This window comes from Dipodomys spectabilis, unplaced genomic scaffold (genome assembly GCF_019054845.1).
Source record: "Dipodomys spectabilis isolate Male_0828 unplaced genomic scaffold, ASM1905484v1 ptg000169l, whole genome shotgun sequence".
Lineage (NCBI taxonomy): Eukaryota > Metazoa > Chordata > Mammalia > Rodentia > Heteromyidae > Dipodomys > Dipodomys spectabilis.
In genome coordinates, this window is record NW_024870846.1 from 1,881,817 (window position 1) to 1,898,311 (window position 16,495).

The 16,495-nt window shown below is 39.2% G+C and overlaps 1 protein-coding gene across 1 annotated transcript in view; it reads left to right on the forward strand.

Moving 5' to 3' along the window:
• The first annotated feature begins 1,420 nt into the window (after nucleotides 1-1,420).
• Nucleotides 1,421-16,495, forward strand: part of Cdh7 (cadherin 7) — a 104,692-nt gene continuing 89,617 nt past the window's right edge. Inside the window, exons 1-2 of the mRNA XM_042693490.1 lie at nucleotides 1,421-1,496; nucleotides 11,752-12,159. Coding sequence (XP_042549424.1) covers nucleotides 1,458-1,496; nucleotides 11,752-12,159 — 447 coding nt within the window. The 5' untranslated portion in view covers nucleotides 1,421-1,457. The remainder of the gene's footprint in view (nucleotides 1,497-11,751; nucleotides 12,160-16,495) is intronic.

Consider the following 16,495-nt stretch of genomic DNA (forward strand, 5'->3'; position numbering starts at 1 on the left):
GATCTGTCGGGAGGGAGTTGGAGGAGGGTGCGAGTGTAAGCCAGTGTGCGCGTGTGTGTGTGTGTGTGTGTGCGCGTGTGTGTCTGTGCACGGGGGTGGGGGAGCGCGCTCCCGCGCGCGTGCCTGCCAAGCGGTTCCCTCTTCAGATCCTTTGCCAAAAAGCCCTCTCCGGGTCTCTCCAGGAGCTTCCGTAGTGTCCCTGGCTTGCGGGGCCGCCTAGGACCTCGCTAACCTGGGGTACGGGCTGGGATCAGGGCCCCTGGGTGGTCTTCGGGCTGCGTGTCCGACCTGTCGCCCTCTCTCGGGACGCGCGCTCGCGGTGGCCCCGGACCTGGTGTGCGCGCTGCCAGCAGGTGCCCAGGGGCACGAGTGGGGAGCCGATCCTCACCTGGAGGAGGGGGCAGAGGGGACCCGGACTCCCCGTGGCTGGGCAGGGTGCCCACGCCCCGCGGAGTGAGCTGTGATTGGAGGCAGCGCCGGAGCCCGCGGGGGGCCCCGCAGGTGCGGCGGGGGCGCCTCCAGCCGGAGGTGCGCACCGGGCTGCGAGCTCAGGGTCTCCAAGAGCCCCGGGGCGCCGCGAGGCTGGGTGCGCGTGCAGTCGGATGCAAACACCACGATTCTGGGCATCTGAAGCCTTCCCGAGGGCAGCGAGGCCCCAGGTGAGTGAGTGAGTGAGTGTGTGTGTGTGTGCGTGAGTGTGTGCCAGGGGCTGGGAACGGGGGAGGGGGGGGGCTGGCGCGTCTCCGATGTGCGCCTTTGCCCGCAGGACCGCGGCTGAGCGGAGCGGGCGGGGCCGGCGTGGAGTTCCCTTGGCGTTTCCAAGTTGCTGCGTGCTGCCTGGAACCCTGGTCCTGCCCAGGCAGGGCGGGCGGGCGAGCGGACCGCGCTGGGGGGGCGCGTGGCCCAGGAGCGGTGTTGACACACGCCGGCCGTGACGCGGGCAGGAGTGGTAGACCAGCAAATCCCAGCTCTCTCCAGATGCAGCCAGAAGCACGGGCGTTCGGCAGGGCTGCGCTTCAGCAGGGCCACCAGCGGGCTCTCTCTCCCCTGACCTCCTGACTGCTTGGGGGACATCTCTGGGTTGCCCAGGGTTCTTCAGGGCAGAAAGGAAGGCTGACAGGGAGTAGGCGCCTTGGGTGCGCACGAGTCGGTGGAGCCTTCTGCGCCGGAGTCTCTTGCCCTGCGTGAACTCACCTAAGGCTGCTCAGCTTCTTGAGGTGATTAGTATTCTGCGGCGGTGGTGTGGCGCATCTCCAGGGGTCGTCTCTGCTCCGTGTCCTGTTGTCCCGCCGACGGCGTGTACCTCAGGGGTGCGCTGGGAAAAGGGCGCCCGAGGCTCGGCATGCATGGTGGACTTCCCGTGGGTTCGCGTGATCCAAGGCTAGTGGCTGCTGTTCAGCCTACCCGTGTGGATTTGATGCACAAGGAACTTTGTTCCGAATGCCTTCGTGGTTTAGATGCTTAACCCTCCGGATTTCTTAGATGGCACAGTTGAGGTGAGTAAGGTCTGGCCAGGAGTTCACCCAGTCCTGGGCTAGGGCAAACTGTTCAGAAAACGGACTAGGACTGTGGGTCTCAAGACTTTGGAGAAGTGCAAATGAACGACGAATATCCTTAAAACAGCTTTACCTTTGCAAGAAATATTGTGTCTTTATTACGTTATTTAGTAAATGAACTAGCTATGAGTAAGACTTACCTTTCTGAACAGCTGTAACCACACAGATGTTCAGGACGTTATTCATGTAATGGTATATAAAGAGCAATGGAACTTTTCAGTATATGGGCTTTGGAAATAACAGTTAGCAGCCTTTTTAAAGGAAAGTGTTCATTAGATACAGTGCCAGCAGCATCTAAATAGCTTTTATAGGATCTATGCAAAGAAAGGTTGTTAAGGAGTAAAAAAGAAAGAGCTAAGAAAAAACACAAAGAAGTTGCGCTTGAACCTTTTAGAAACTTGCAAATTTTACTGCTTTTATAAAGAACAAGAAGACTTTCTGGACGCAAGTTCTTTTCTGATTTCTCTGTGCAAAAGAGACATATTCTGTTGTTGTTTTTTTTTAAACACCATTTTTTTTAATTATAGGGTTATTTGGAAAAGTATGAATTCAAATGCAAAAGCATGAAGACACATAGTGCAACTTGGTGGATGTCTTGGGAATGAGTTGCTGTTTGATAGAAAGTGGGTAAGTGCAGGAGTTAGGCTGCATTTGGTGTTAATATTTTGTTCTGGTAAAGCTAGCTGAGAGTCAGTGGAAGGAAAAATAACAAAAACCAGTCATTGGTATATAGCCTATCACTTGACTAAAGGCTATAAAGGCTTTGCAGCTTTAATAACAGGGCATGGTACACGTAAAATGTGAGATATTATTGCAATTAAGGGCTGCAATAGGTCATTAGACTTGTGTTAACCATCAGCTGACAGATCCACAAGTCTTCTTAAGACTACTTTTATTGATTTCAAAGCACTAAGGCTTTTCTCTTTCTTATAAAAGGGTTCTCCTTGTAAAGCATCTATATTACTGCAATTTACCCTTGAATTGACTCTGGATTTTAGTACCCAATGAGGAAGAGAGAGAGGAGAGCACATTTGCTTGGCCATGGTTCAGTCTTTCTTGGTGTGAAAATCAAACTACTGTCTCTTCTAGAGCACGATTTCTCTGCCAGTCTCACTATTATTCTGCATTTCTCCCATTCATTTCAGTGGCAAAGCTGATGTATAAACTGCTCAGAAGGCATTCAGCTATGAAGTAGCAAATGGATCTTTGTGTCAGGTTAAATAGTTTCTTTGTCAAAATTTTCAGAAATTCTTTATAAAGTGATAAACCCCAACATTGTTCTTTGTTTTGAATACTTACTGCCGAGTGATTTCAATCTTCTCCCATTTTATGAGGATTTTTAAATATCCATTGCGTCCACAGTTTGCATCACATCCTAGTTTCCTCACACACTAGAGAGAGAAAAAAAAGTGTGTGTGAAAAAACTATGATTGGGAAGCTTCAAAGCCTCATCTTCAATTGGGAGTTCCAGAAACTTCTAAAATAACTAACTTGCATCTGTTCATTGCAAAGAGTCTGTGCTGGAAGCTCCCTTCCCCCCACCCCTTGGGTGAAGGACTCAGATGTTCTTTGGTGCCTAGAGAAAGGGGAGCTGAGGACAAGGATAAAAGGCATGTGGTCAGAGTCCTGTGTGTGACCACGTTGCCAGCATCTGACAAGTAGAGCCGAACTAGCAGCAAGCAGTGATACACGAGTGCCTCCTCTGGGAATGTGCTGGTCTTGCAGAGAGATGCCCTGGAACATTTCCCCCTTGGCATTCTGCAAGGCTCCTCACTGATAAAATCACCAGTGCAGATGAATGTGCAGACATCTGTCCATACCTTCATTGCAGCATGCAGTAGGACTTCCATCCTGGTACAGTTCATTTTGCTCTCAGCTTTTGCATACTGCTCATTGAAAAGTGGTGATTTTTTCTATTGGATTCACATAAATCATACCTGGCTCAAGGTAAATACAAGGGCAGATTAAAATTTAAAATAGATACAGATGAGATTTCTTACAAGAGTGAATAATAAGGCTAAAAAAAACCCCTTAAGCTAGTAAGTTATTACCAAAGCAGTTCAGAAAGACTGGGATTTGTGACTTTGTTTACATTTAGATTGACCTAGGTCTCTTCTGGTTAATTATGCACCAGTGTTCTTTTTTCCTCTTTTCACTCATGGTGGAAGTAGTTTGTGCTTTGTTGCAATGGACTCTGTAATCCACTTACTAAAGTTTTCTTTCTGAGTTTGATAGCCAGATGTGCACTATAAGCTATGTGGTTCATTTCCAGGGCCTCTGCCTGCATATTTAGGCCAGTTAACGGCAGGAGGTTGTGGTCTGTGGTTGTGCTGTTATCTGGCCCAGGGAGCTAATGGATTTGATCACAGTTGCTTTCAGTGAGAAGTCACATATCACAGAGAATACCAACTTTACTAATTGAAATGTGCATATATATGTATATATGTATGTCTTTATATATATGATATATAAGATATGTGTGTATGATATATATCTTAGGTACAAAGGAAAGGGTTCTTTTACCAGCATACAAATTATAGAATCAAATGATGAATCTTAAGTAGTACAAAGATGCCAGTGTACTCAAGGGCAATATATTACTATACTAGATACTGAAGATTGCAAAACTAAATCTGCAATAATTATAGTGAGAATATTATGAGAAAATCATCTTTACAAGGTAGAACTTAGAGTAACAATCAAGAATGTCTAACTTATGTTACTTAGTTTGCCAAACAAAACTTTCTTATGTATATACACACAATATTATATTCTGAAGCATATTTTTTACTTGATGCCTTATTTCTAAAACTTTCAATGGTATATATCCATTTTTAGAGGAAATAGCTAACATCTTGCTACAACAATTCAGTAGAAAGTTAATTTTGGTCACAGTGGCTAATTAGAAAGGCAGTTTTCAAGTTGAACAATGCTTGTTTTCAATTTTTATACCTAAAACACACAGAGAGAGGACTCTAGAGACTCCCAGGACTTTGTCTTACCTGAACTTGTCTTCCTGAATGTTAATCCTGTGATGACCCTCTACTTTGACTCTCATGGTCATATACAGATTTGATTATGATCAAATCTGCTTTTCTTTGCTTTGGGGAATGATGGTAAATTCTAAGACCGTTCATTTGTAAAAGTATTCAGTATCAGAATGACCAATTTTAAGCATTTTAAAATATTGGTGATATTCGGTTAGGTCCAGCTCCCTTACTTAGTAGTTTGGTGACTAGGGATTTCATTGAGAATTTTTTGTTGTTGTTTCTAAAGGCAGAATGTCATTGGTGTAGGTTATATAAAGTTTATTTCAGGTCAAGCATGTCTGTGGTTCTACCACTTCAGAAATCTTCAAACAGCAGCAGTAGCAGCAGAGCTGGAAGGCGTGTGTGTGTGTGTGTGTGTGTGTGTGTGTGTGTGTGTGTGTGTGTTCCTCTCACAGGATTTCTCATGAAAATTCAAGTATTTTATTTTTCTTTGTTGAAGTAACATTCCTTTCTCTTAGAAGGCATGGGTATTGTGTACATTTGCTTATCTTGTAATGTTATGTTTGGGAATAAAGTGTGGTTAATGTGGTTAACTCTCTTGCAAAGTTGTTTTTCCTGTTGTATTCTCCCTTGTGTTGAGTTCTGCCAATTGCTCCAATATGAGTGAGCAAATCAAGAGTACATCTTTTCCCTTTGGATATTTTAAAAAAGCATAGACTATATCATTCTACTTTAAAAATAGTTATAATCGATTGGTTTTTGTTACTTCTTTTTTACTTACTTGCTTATATTAAGCAAACTAACTTCGTGGACAGAGATAAATCACAGGACAGGCCTCAGGTGTCAGAAGGGGCCACCATCTAGAAAGAGGACAAAACAAAAGAAGGAAAACATTGGCAGTATCTTCCTTGAGGGTCAACAAAACCACTTCATGGCTAGGGAATGTACAACTGGACCATGTTTTTCTTTCTCCCAAATGAAGCCCAAAATCTAGGAAGTAGAGAGTTGTTCTTAAAGAAATGACAATAGTGTCTCTAGCCATTGTGGTGTGAGTGGCAACCTTTCCCCTTTTCAACAAGGAAATTTGTCACCCTCCATCATACGGCTTCTCCCATTGTAGCTTATCTTTAAGCTGTCTTGATAAATTTCCTTTCCTCTCAACAGGCCAAGAAAATGAGTTATTTCTTCATTTTTTTTGGTACACCCATGACTTCTTGTACTATTACGATTTTTGGATGAAACAGCAAAGTATCCAAGAGAATATAAGTTACATTCTTACTCAACTGTTAAGGGTAACCTAGATTCTCATGGAATGTTCTGTTAAATCCCCTGAGAGTATCAAAAATACCATTGGGATAATTGCTTTCCAAGCAAAACTCAATGATTCAATTTACTTTGAGATAATTGGCTCCTAATCTATACCCATTTTATTATATTATTTTAAGATTTCGTTGAGGAATAACTTCTTATAATAAATATTATGAATTGAATATAATTTCTGTGTCAGTGTGGTTTGAAGTAATTTTATATTTTCAAGTATCTATCTGATACAGACTCTAGACAAGATGAATAATTGCTTCCTGACATCTGGGTGTGTAATATGACTGTGATTAGCCATTTTTTATTTGTAGTGCACTAAAATAAACACCTTCCCATTTAACTACAATTGCCACAAAATCTAAACAGGTAATACATTTCCTTTCAGTACAATTTATAATCCTTGAGGGGCACAAATTATTTGTAGATAACATATGGAACTCTGTTCAGATGTGAACGTGTAGTAGCTGAAGGTGATATATTTTATTCTATTGTCATTCTATTAGCATGCTCACTTTAATTCAAATGAGACAGAGTTACAAAAATTTATATTTATTAATAATTGGTATTCCTATGCATAAAAACATTCTTTCGTTAGCAATAAACATTTAGTCATTGTTTCTAAGGAGAAACAAAACATTTAATTAAGAGCTTGATCTAAATTGATCTTATTTTAAAAGTAGTTTTGCAGAGTTGCTAAGTGAACCCAAACATCCAGGAAATTTTTGTAATCATGAATTCATTTTGGTAAGATAATATTAGCTTTTAATCTTAAATGAATGAAAAACAATCCATTTTGAAATAATTATTTGACACTTAGTTGAACACAAAATAATTGAGGCAAAATGATAGCATGACAAAGTGATTTCAATTCAAATAAATGATTTAGTTTAGTGTTGGGCCTTGAACTATCATAGTAAAAAATGTTCCAGGGACTGGGAAGGTGGCTCAGTGGCAGAGTGCTTGCTTGCATGCCTCAGGCCCTGGGTTCGATTCCCCAGCACTACATAAGCAGAAGTAGCACTGTGGCTCAAGTGGTAGAGCGCTAGCCTTGAACTGAAGAGCTGAAGGACAGTGCCTAGACCCAGAGTTCAAGGCCCAGGACTGAAAAAAAAAAAAGTTCTAGATCTTCAAATCCACCTCTTTGTTTGACCTCTCCTAGTCTTCCGCTCAGATATATCCTATTCCTTTCATATTCTTCTCAGAGATTTCACACTTATAACTATCCAGAGGTGAGCATAGTTGAGCAGGAGTTATCTCAATTGGATGCAATTTATTCTGAGCCAACCATAGTAAAGAGGTTGCCAGTCTTGCCTTCTGTGGGTCATTCTCAAAGCTTTCTCATAAGTCAAGATATACAGTGCACAGCATGATCAAGAGGTCTCTGCCTATACCTCATGTGACCCCTGTTATTAGCTGCTGCATGTGCAACTCCAACAGAAGAGAGAGACAATGAGCCATGCAGACATGCCGGGGCGGAGGTACAGGGCTTGCTTCAGAGGGACAATATTTTGCTTTGTGAGTTTTTGTTCCATCAGTCCATAGTTAGCTCATTGTGAAAAACTGGCAACTGTAATTTGTGCCTGTTTAGAGAGGCTGAAAAATATAAGAGAAAGTCTCCAATTCAAGCTTCATCTTCTGTTTAACAACCACACACGCCAAAATATTAAGGTTTTTATGACTCTCCAGAGTCCTTTCCTAGATGATAAATCAGCTCAGACCAGGATGTGTTAGGTAGAACACTGGTCTGATATTGCAAAACAAGGGATTGGAGAAGGCTGGTGAATAATAGAGACAGCTAACCTGCTTCAGAAAACTCTCCTCGGCTCTTTTGGAACATGTCCCTCATAGAGTTCGTAACTACTGAAAATACTGTTCACTGTGACTTGAACGTGCTCATTTCAGATTAGTTGCACTGACAGCATTTTATTCTTTTTCAAGTGCACTCCACAAAAGGTATTATCAACAATATACACAAACCAATTAAAATATCCTGGTGTAGTATTATAGATTCTAATTCATATTGTTTTTAAAAAGCTCAACATTGAGACATATTCTCCAAACAATGCAGAAAAGAAATATAATAGAATTGTTTACAAAATGGCTGTGATTCATAAACATGCTAAAATGACTAAAGATTTTGCTAATGTATTGCGTGTATATTGTTCCATTTTGAAAATGCAATTCATCACAATGCGAGTATTATGGAAAGATGGTTTGAATGTTGATTCTATACTTACCCCCTAGTCTAGACCCCATAGCTAGAAATGTAGAGTGGGTTGACACTGTTCTCCAAAGTATTGGTTCACTCTGTCTTCTGTGAGAGCCCTTAGATTCAATGGGAAAAGTGAAACAAAATTCTTAGGTGTCTTTCCCTCATATCCAGGATTCCAGAGTTGTCCCTATGTCATCTCTTGCATTGTCCTTTTTGTGTATGTTCTATAGGCTTTGAGAAACCTCCAGTCTTGTATGAAAGAGAAGTAATTTTCAAGAGGATGGATGAGCCAGTTAAAGCATAGCAATTCCATGTAGAGAACATACTGCATTTCATAAGCAAACCAAATGCTTCTTTAATATTCTGTCCACATTCTTAAATTTTCCTATTCTTTATATTTAATTATTGGACATATGCTCTTCATCACAGCTTTAAAATGCCAGGAAAAAAATCCGTTTTATATAATTAGCAAAAGCTTTTAGTCCAGATTAATGAGAAGTCTGGTATCTGTTGTTGTGAATCCAGTAGACTCTGGATCAACACTTTGACTTCTCCTCAATCCTCTGCTCAGATATAACCTAATTCTCTTGTTTTACTTCTCAAGGTTATAATGCTTCACATGTATATTATATTAAAATGAACACAGATAAATGGAAGTCAGCTTTTATTTCTCCATGTTTTACTTGAATAAAGCAACAAGATTTGGTATTACATGTACTCCAACTCTCCTTTTGTAAATGTGGAAAATAAAATTCCAGAGGATCCAAGGTCATACAGAAAGGGTGTGTATCCAGAGAGCCCAGTGATGTTGTTGCTAGTATAGATCATGGGGTTTGCTCCTTATCCATGGACACCAAGTGAACTCAAGCAAACTTCTGTCATTTGAACAGCAGTAACCATAAGTAACAGAGGGAAGGCATTTAGAAAATAATTATGTTGCTTTTACTGAAGTATTTTGATGCTTCTGTGTCTATCTAGATTTCTTGACTCATAAACATAATTTTTATTTTCTGGCATGCCCTAGAACCATCATGACTATTTTCATTTAGTATGATTGTCTAAGATGTCATGAGATTTGTAACATTAGAACGAAAAGTAATTTCACTTCACAAGTTAACTTTCCTTTTATCATCACCAGTTTCAAACTCAAAAATATCACTATCATAAGCTTAGCAGCTATGTTCAATTTGCTTTTGGATGTGACAAATATTATCTTAGCATTGTGTTACTTCCTCCCTTGATAATGTATAATAGTTACCACTATTTTCATTTACATTTTTGAGAGGTTGAACTGTTGTGCTAGAACTTCTTATAGCTGTAGTTACGCAAATCCTCTCTTCTGGCAAGAGGGTGCAATTCACACATAACAGATCCAACTTGGACTCTTGGTTTAATGCAAAAGTCCAGTCTTAACCCATATACAATTATACAAATGCCTTAGGTTTGGGATTCCTAAAGCCCATCCTCTCTTGCTTCTATTAGAAGTGAGATCCATTATCACACTGAAATCCTGTTACCAACTGCACTCCATCCATAAAAAGCCTAGAAAATATATTCTCTCCCCCAACCCACCGACTCAGTCTGCCACTAAATGAAGCGAACCGTGGCCTTGGCCACGTGACTATGGCCACTCTCATGGTATTTGCTCTCCTGGCTTTAATCTATATCCAGTGCTTCATTTTCTCCTTTAAGCACCTGATTCTCTCGCGTATCTCTCCATTCCCCTGCAGGACTCCCATGATCCCAAGGAGCTTTCCACGTAACTCAGAGACCTGCCATGGACGTTCAGGACATGACACCCACACACATTTAAGACAGCTAGTCCTCAAGGGTGATTTCTAAATGGGAAAAGTTCTGTTCCCTCACCCTTTAACATGATTTTAATCAATACACAAGAGTTTCAAATATTGTGTGGTACCTTGAGATATTTAGACACCTGTGTCCATTAGGTAATGATCAAATCAAGGCAATTCTAATGTATTCACCACCTCAAATGCTTGTAATTTCTTCAGGTTTTGAAAATAAAACCCATCTCTTTTAGTTAATTTTGAAATATGAATGGAATTACTGTTACTATGTCATTTTACTGTGTTATTGAACATTATGAGCTCATCTAGCCATCAAGCTGAAGTGGTATATCTTTAACCAAATGACTCTGTTACCTTCAACACTGCCTCCGGTCACAGGATTTGGAGAGAACATACTCAATCAGTTAATAAGATCTATTAGTAATCACTTACTTGATGGTTCTCAGTATGTATGAATATTGTGATAGTGGATCATTCTGAAATGCCCCTTGGAATATCAAAACTTAATAGTTATTATGTATATGCATATACATACATGAAGTTCAAAGTCAGTTTTGTCTAATAATATGTGTACTATTTAAACTAAATTTTTATTAATATTTCTAATATCTAATAAAATAGTATTCTGCTATGTGTAATTTTTTTCCTAAGCACTTTGACTGTCAAAACCTTTTGTCTTGTGAGTAACAGACATTTTTATCATATGGAAAGTACAAATATCCAAAGCTCAGAATATTCCATTTCTCCTCTAGTTGGGAGTAATCTTATGGTTTTATTTTCCTCACACACACACACACACACACACACACACACACACACACACACACACATCTGATGATCCCTTTCCTTAATTATCTATCTCATTGATTTATTTATAGGAGATAAATTGAACTCACAACCAAAGTGAAACAGTGATTGAAATGAGCAACTTATTATAAACTCTACTCTGTTTCCTCTGTGTTTTGGGGTTGTGACTGAAAGCTTGTTTTGTAACTTTCTATACCTCTTTCAACATCACAACTCTGTGACTTCTGCACATACATATTTGAATGAAAAGATGTTTCTATGTGGTCACTAAGCAGTCCCTCCTGGGTACCAGCAAGCCCCAATGGGGCTGAGGAATAAAGTTGTTTCCCCACTCAGCTATTGATCAATGTTAGTTTGATTCCATTAATAGAAGAAGGCCCTACTATGCACAAGGCAAGCTAAAAAATATTCAGAAAATATTTGTAGAGGAACAAATGACATGCTGCACAGTGTTCATGACAATACGTTTGAAGGGTGGGAAGTGAAAAGTACTGAGCTTTTTATCGCATCCCAATCAAATCAGAACACATCAAAACAGCTGGTGTTCTGTGACTCAGAATCAATCAAATCATTCTGAATCACCTCCTACTTTACTTCTCTTCACAGTTTCACAGAGGACATTAAAACCAGCCTGTGTCCTGGCTATCCGGTGAAATCCCTGCTTTGAGCTGCTAGGTTTTCACATTCCGTGCCAATGAGTAAAATGAACTGGTATGCATACATATGCATAGAGGCTGATGTGAAAATGGTGTTTATAATAATGCTACTTCATTTGTGTGAGATAAACCATATGCTCAAATAAAACGCTCTGGAAGTAAGATGAAGTTTTAAGGCTGTGCGATGGAATGAAGATTACAATACATCAAGGTTATTGTACATCACATATGTATGTGTAATTTAAAATTATGGCAATGATCACTATCTTTTAGAGTATATCACTAATATATTTATGATTATCCAAATAATGACATCATGACAATTCAAGATAAGTTAGTAAATGAAAGCACGATGTTCTGTGTTCTGGTTGGTGACATGAGCTCTTCTCTTTGTTCTGATAGGTCCTTCTTACACCATTCTTTGGCAAAAGCTATTCTGCACCGGTGACCCCTTCCAATCCACCACTCTACAAATTATTATCTCTGGACTTGCAGTTGACACCCTGCCGGAGGCAAGAGCTACTAAGCCAACTGGAACTGTGCTTTTTCCTTTGTCAAGGTTTTTTTCTTACACAGGAAAAAGAAAGAGAAAAAAAAGAGATGAAGTTGGGCAAAGTGGAGTTCTGCCATTTTCTGCAGCTGATAGCTCTTTTCCTCTGCTTTTCTGGGATGAGTCAAGGAGAGCTCTCAAGGTCCAGATCAAAGCCGTATTTCCAGTCGGGACGCTCCCGGACCAAGCGCAGCTGGGTGTGGAACCAGTTCTTTGTGCTGGAAGAGTACATGGGCTCAGACCCCCTCTATGTAGGCAAGGTAGGTTTTCAGCCTTTCAGCCTCGCCATTGCTGATGGTTGGTGTCTGTGGTTGCATGAAGAATGAATCATTTTTGCTTTAGGGATGGAAAACAGAAAATGAAGGAGTGTATAAAGTGTTTTGTCATTGGCTACTGTGGCTTTGTATTCAAGATATCATCTGGTTCAGTGTTGAGAAGCCATCATTTAGGGAGTGGCGTTTTTACTCTTAGAACAGATGAGGTGTCCCGGAGGCCTGATTTTTTTTCTCAATATATACAGATTGGAAAACTATTGGTAGCAAAATTGGAATATTTTTCAATAAATGAGGAATAATGCGCTACTACAATAGTTGACATTCCAGAAGTTTTTTTTTGAGATACGTACTGTGTAAAATAGTTATGTTTATGTTATATGTAAGCATATTATGTATTTATTATATATACATGTGATATACCTTAGAAACAGAAAGTGAAATATATCTGTATATACTATCTATCTATCTATCTATCTATCTATCTATCTATCTATCTATCTATCTATTTATCTATCTATGGACCTAACTACGTAGCTACCTATCTATCTAATACAGCTTAGAAACAATATGAAATGATTGTTTCCAAATTATGAGCAATTCAAACCTATGTTTGTGAATCATCTTATGTTTATATATCTCTGGGTTTTGTTTGTTTGTCATCCTCTTTAATTCTCCTTTTAGCTATAGTGAATGTGAACAGAACGCATCAGAATGACATTACATAAATGATGAGCAGTTGTGGCGTATTTGTTTCATGGTCTAGTGGAGATTATTTTTCCTCATGTGTATTTGGACAAGAGAACTGGCTGAAGGAAGGGTGTTTCCTTCCCTTGCAATCTATATTAGATAATATTTGCAGTTCCTCTCTTTTTAAGATCTGTAATGGTTTTCTGAATTTCTCAGATTGGTGTTTAGTATAGTAAAGTTTCCAAGGCAGGGCATATTCTGGAGAAATCCATACATTTATATTTCTGTTCTTCAATTTGTCATTTGAATGCTTCTGCTCCTTATAAAAAGAAGAGAGCTAACTGATGAATTTATCCATAAATCAGTTCTTCAATGCAAAGACCCAAGGAGAATCTTGGCTTTATTATTCTGTGGGCCAGATTTTCATTTGAACACAGTTTAAAATATTTTTGTGCATGGGAATCTACCTAACCTAAGTAATTTTTTATTATATTTATTATTGTCTTTTCTTTCTTTCTTTCTTTCTTTTTGTTTTTTGGTCAGTCATGGGCCTTGAACTCTGGGCTTGGGCACTATCCCTCAGCTCTTCAGCTAAAGGCAAGCTCTCTACCACTTGAGCTACAGTGCCACTTCTGGTTTTCTGGTGGTTTATTGGAGACAAGAGTTTCACAGACTTACCTGCCCAGGCTGACTTGGAACCGTGATACTCAGATCTCAGCCTCCTAAGTAGTTAGGATTACCTGCACCTGGCTATTGTCTTTTCTTATAGTACCTGTGTATTCTATAAACAGTTACTGGTACTACATAATAAACAGAAGATTTAATAAATTCATTTGTCTATATAGATTATTTTTGGACTCATGCCAAATAGCATTTTCTTCCTTAAGAAAACATACATAAAACACACACACATTCTAATTTTTTCTAATGTTTTCTTAAGTTGTTATCTTGTAAAAAACAAAAACAAAAACTGAGAAATACTGTAATTCAGTCTCTTGACAAAGAATCTATCTCTTTATCCCATTCATTTCAATGGATATCCCATTCATTCAATGGTTCATAATATACAATTATATACAATTAGTTCTTCTTTTTTTTTGTCAGTCCTGGGGCCTGAACTCTGGGCCTGGGCACTGTCCCTCAGCTCTTCAGCTCAAGGCTAGTGCTCTACCACTTGAGCCACGGTGCCACTTCCAGCTTTTTCTGTTATGTAGGGCTGAGGAATTGAACCCAGGGCCTCATGCATGCAAGGCAAGCACTCTACCACTGAGCCACCTTCCCAGCCCATAAAGTGGTATTGGCTATTAAGTGATACCAAGTTCTTGTGAAAATATAAACTTTTGTTGTTGTTGTTGTTGTTGTTGTCGTCATCGTCGTCTTCGACATCGTCGTCACTGGCTGTAGGGCTTGAACTAAGGGCCTGGGCACTGTCCCTGCGCCTCTTTGTGCTCAAGGTTAGACTACCACTTTGAGACACAGCACTACTTCCTGTTTTTGAGTGGTTAATTGGAAAGAAAATTCTCCTAGGGACCTTTCTGCCTGGGCTGGCTTTGAACTCAGATCCTCAGATCTCAGGCTCTTCAGTAGTTGGATTACAGACATGAGCCACCAACACCTGGCTAAACATTTTTAACCAATAAAAAATATTCACAATAATTTGTTTTCAGAGTTGCTTGGGCTAGTTTGATGTTTTAAATATCAGTACAGTTACACAATTTTTGACTGTGATTTCAATTATATTCAAGTAATAATTCAGAATGTTCACCCATCAATAATCTCTAATGTCTATTTAAAAGTCTGACATTTGATAACCTTAACGTTATTTAAATTCCAAATGTGTATGATGTGATTGGACAACACTGTTTTGTTTTTTCAAGAAGTTGAATGCTTCCTTCATTATCTTCGTAAAATCTATACAAGAAGACTATAAGTTTGTATCTATTTGTCTTTGCATGCTGTGTATTCAGGTTTGACACAGATGTTCTTTAGGAAATATTCAGGATGGAAACGAATTTTTAAAATTTTCTGATGACAAAATATATAAAAGATCAAACTAATAATCTGAGAAGGTGGAAAGTGTTAAGATTTATAGACCAAAACATTTAAAAGTACCAGGTATTCCACTATCATTTTAAGATTCTTTAGAACGAGGTGACAGGCTGGAGAAGGTGAGATTAAGGACATGAGCTGAAGATGTAATGGTGTGTGTGTGTGTGTGTGTGTGTGTGTGTGTGTGTGTGTGTGTGTGTGTGTGTGTGTTGTTGTTCTGAATAAGCATCCCTTTGACTTTAGCACATTTCTGATTTCATTTTTATGAGAGTACTGGGGTTGAAGTCAGGCCTACGTGTTGTTCTTAGCTTTTTGGCTTACGGTTGGTGTTCTATCACTTGAGCCACAGCTCTGCTTCTGGATTTTGGTGATTACTTGGAGATAAAAGACTCCTGGACTTTCCTGTTTGAGCTGGCTTTGAACAGTGATCCCTAGATTTCAGCTTCCTTAGTAGATAGGATTACACGTATGAGTCCACAGTGCCTGGCTTTCAGTACATATTTTGTTCCTTTAATATGTAAAATAAATGTATATTCTGTGACTATTTATTTAGTTAAAGGATCTGGCACCTAGAGAAAACAAAGACAGAAAATGGAAGATTGTAAACAATGCTTTGGAGGATGCAGTTGAACACAGGACAGGACTTTAGACAATGGACACTAATCTTTGTGTCCAATAGATTTTCACTGTTGGTCATGTAGACATGGCCTAGCTTCTTAGATAAATTTTCAAGTGTAGGTGAAGAATTTGATACATATTATTGCTTATTTTGATCAAGTAATGGAGAACATAATGTATGTCAATTATTTCAGCTTTATTTCTGGCTCTACCACAGTCTTACTGATTGTATAACTTAGGGTAAATTGCCTAAATATGATTATGCTTTAGTCTTCACCTATAAATTTGGCATCAGATGTTTATCATCTAATTCTGCTACTTAATAAGTGTTATCAAAATATTTGTAGTATGCATCTGACTAATTTAGACATATTTTCTACTTCATTACACATTATTTATAAATTGAGAATACAGACAATCTACTATATTGTCTGTATATGTGTGATGGATCAGATTACAGTGGGCAGTATTTTATACACTGAATAGTATTTGTATCTATCCCAATTAACTAGGGGACTGATATGTTGTGAGTGTATGAAGAAATTGAGAAATTGTATCTCTAAATTTTTGCAGGCTTTTAAATTTGGAATCGGTATTAAAGGCTTTTGCCCAACAAGATCAATTAAATGACTGGGGGCTGAATAAAACTTGGTCATTAACACACTGAGGATAATGAGGCAACAATGTCTTTCAGCCATATTATCAGAGCTAATTCACTGAGATTGCCTGACATATCATAACCCAAGCTAGAATTAGGAAGTCTGTTGAACAGGCAGAGATTTCTGTACTGTTGGAGACAATGGAAATCTGATTTTTACCACTGGGTTTCTATTCTTTTCTTGTCACATAATTTGGTGTTCTTTTGCTCCTAAATGTGTAAATTTAAGGAAAGTCTTTAGATCTTATACTGGCTGAGTCCAAGAATCAGAGCTGTACTTCACAGTGGAGAGCACATATATTGACTTGG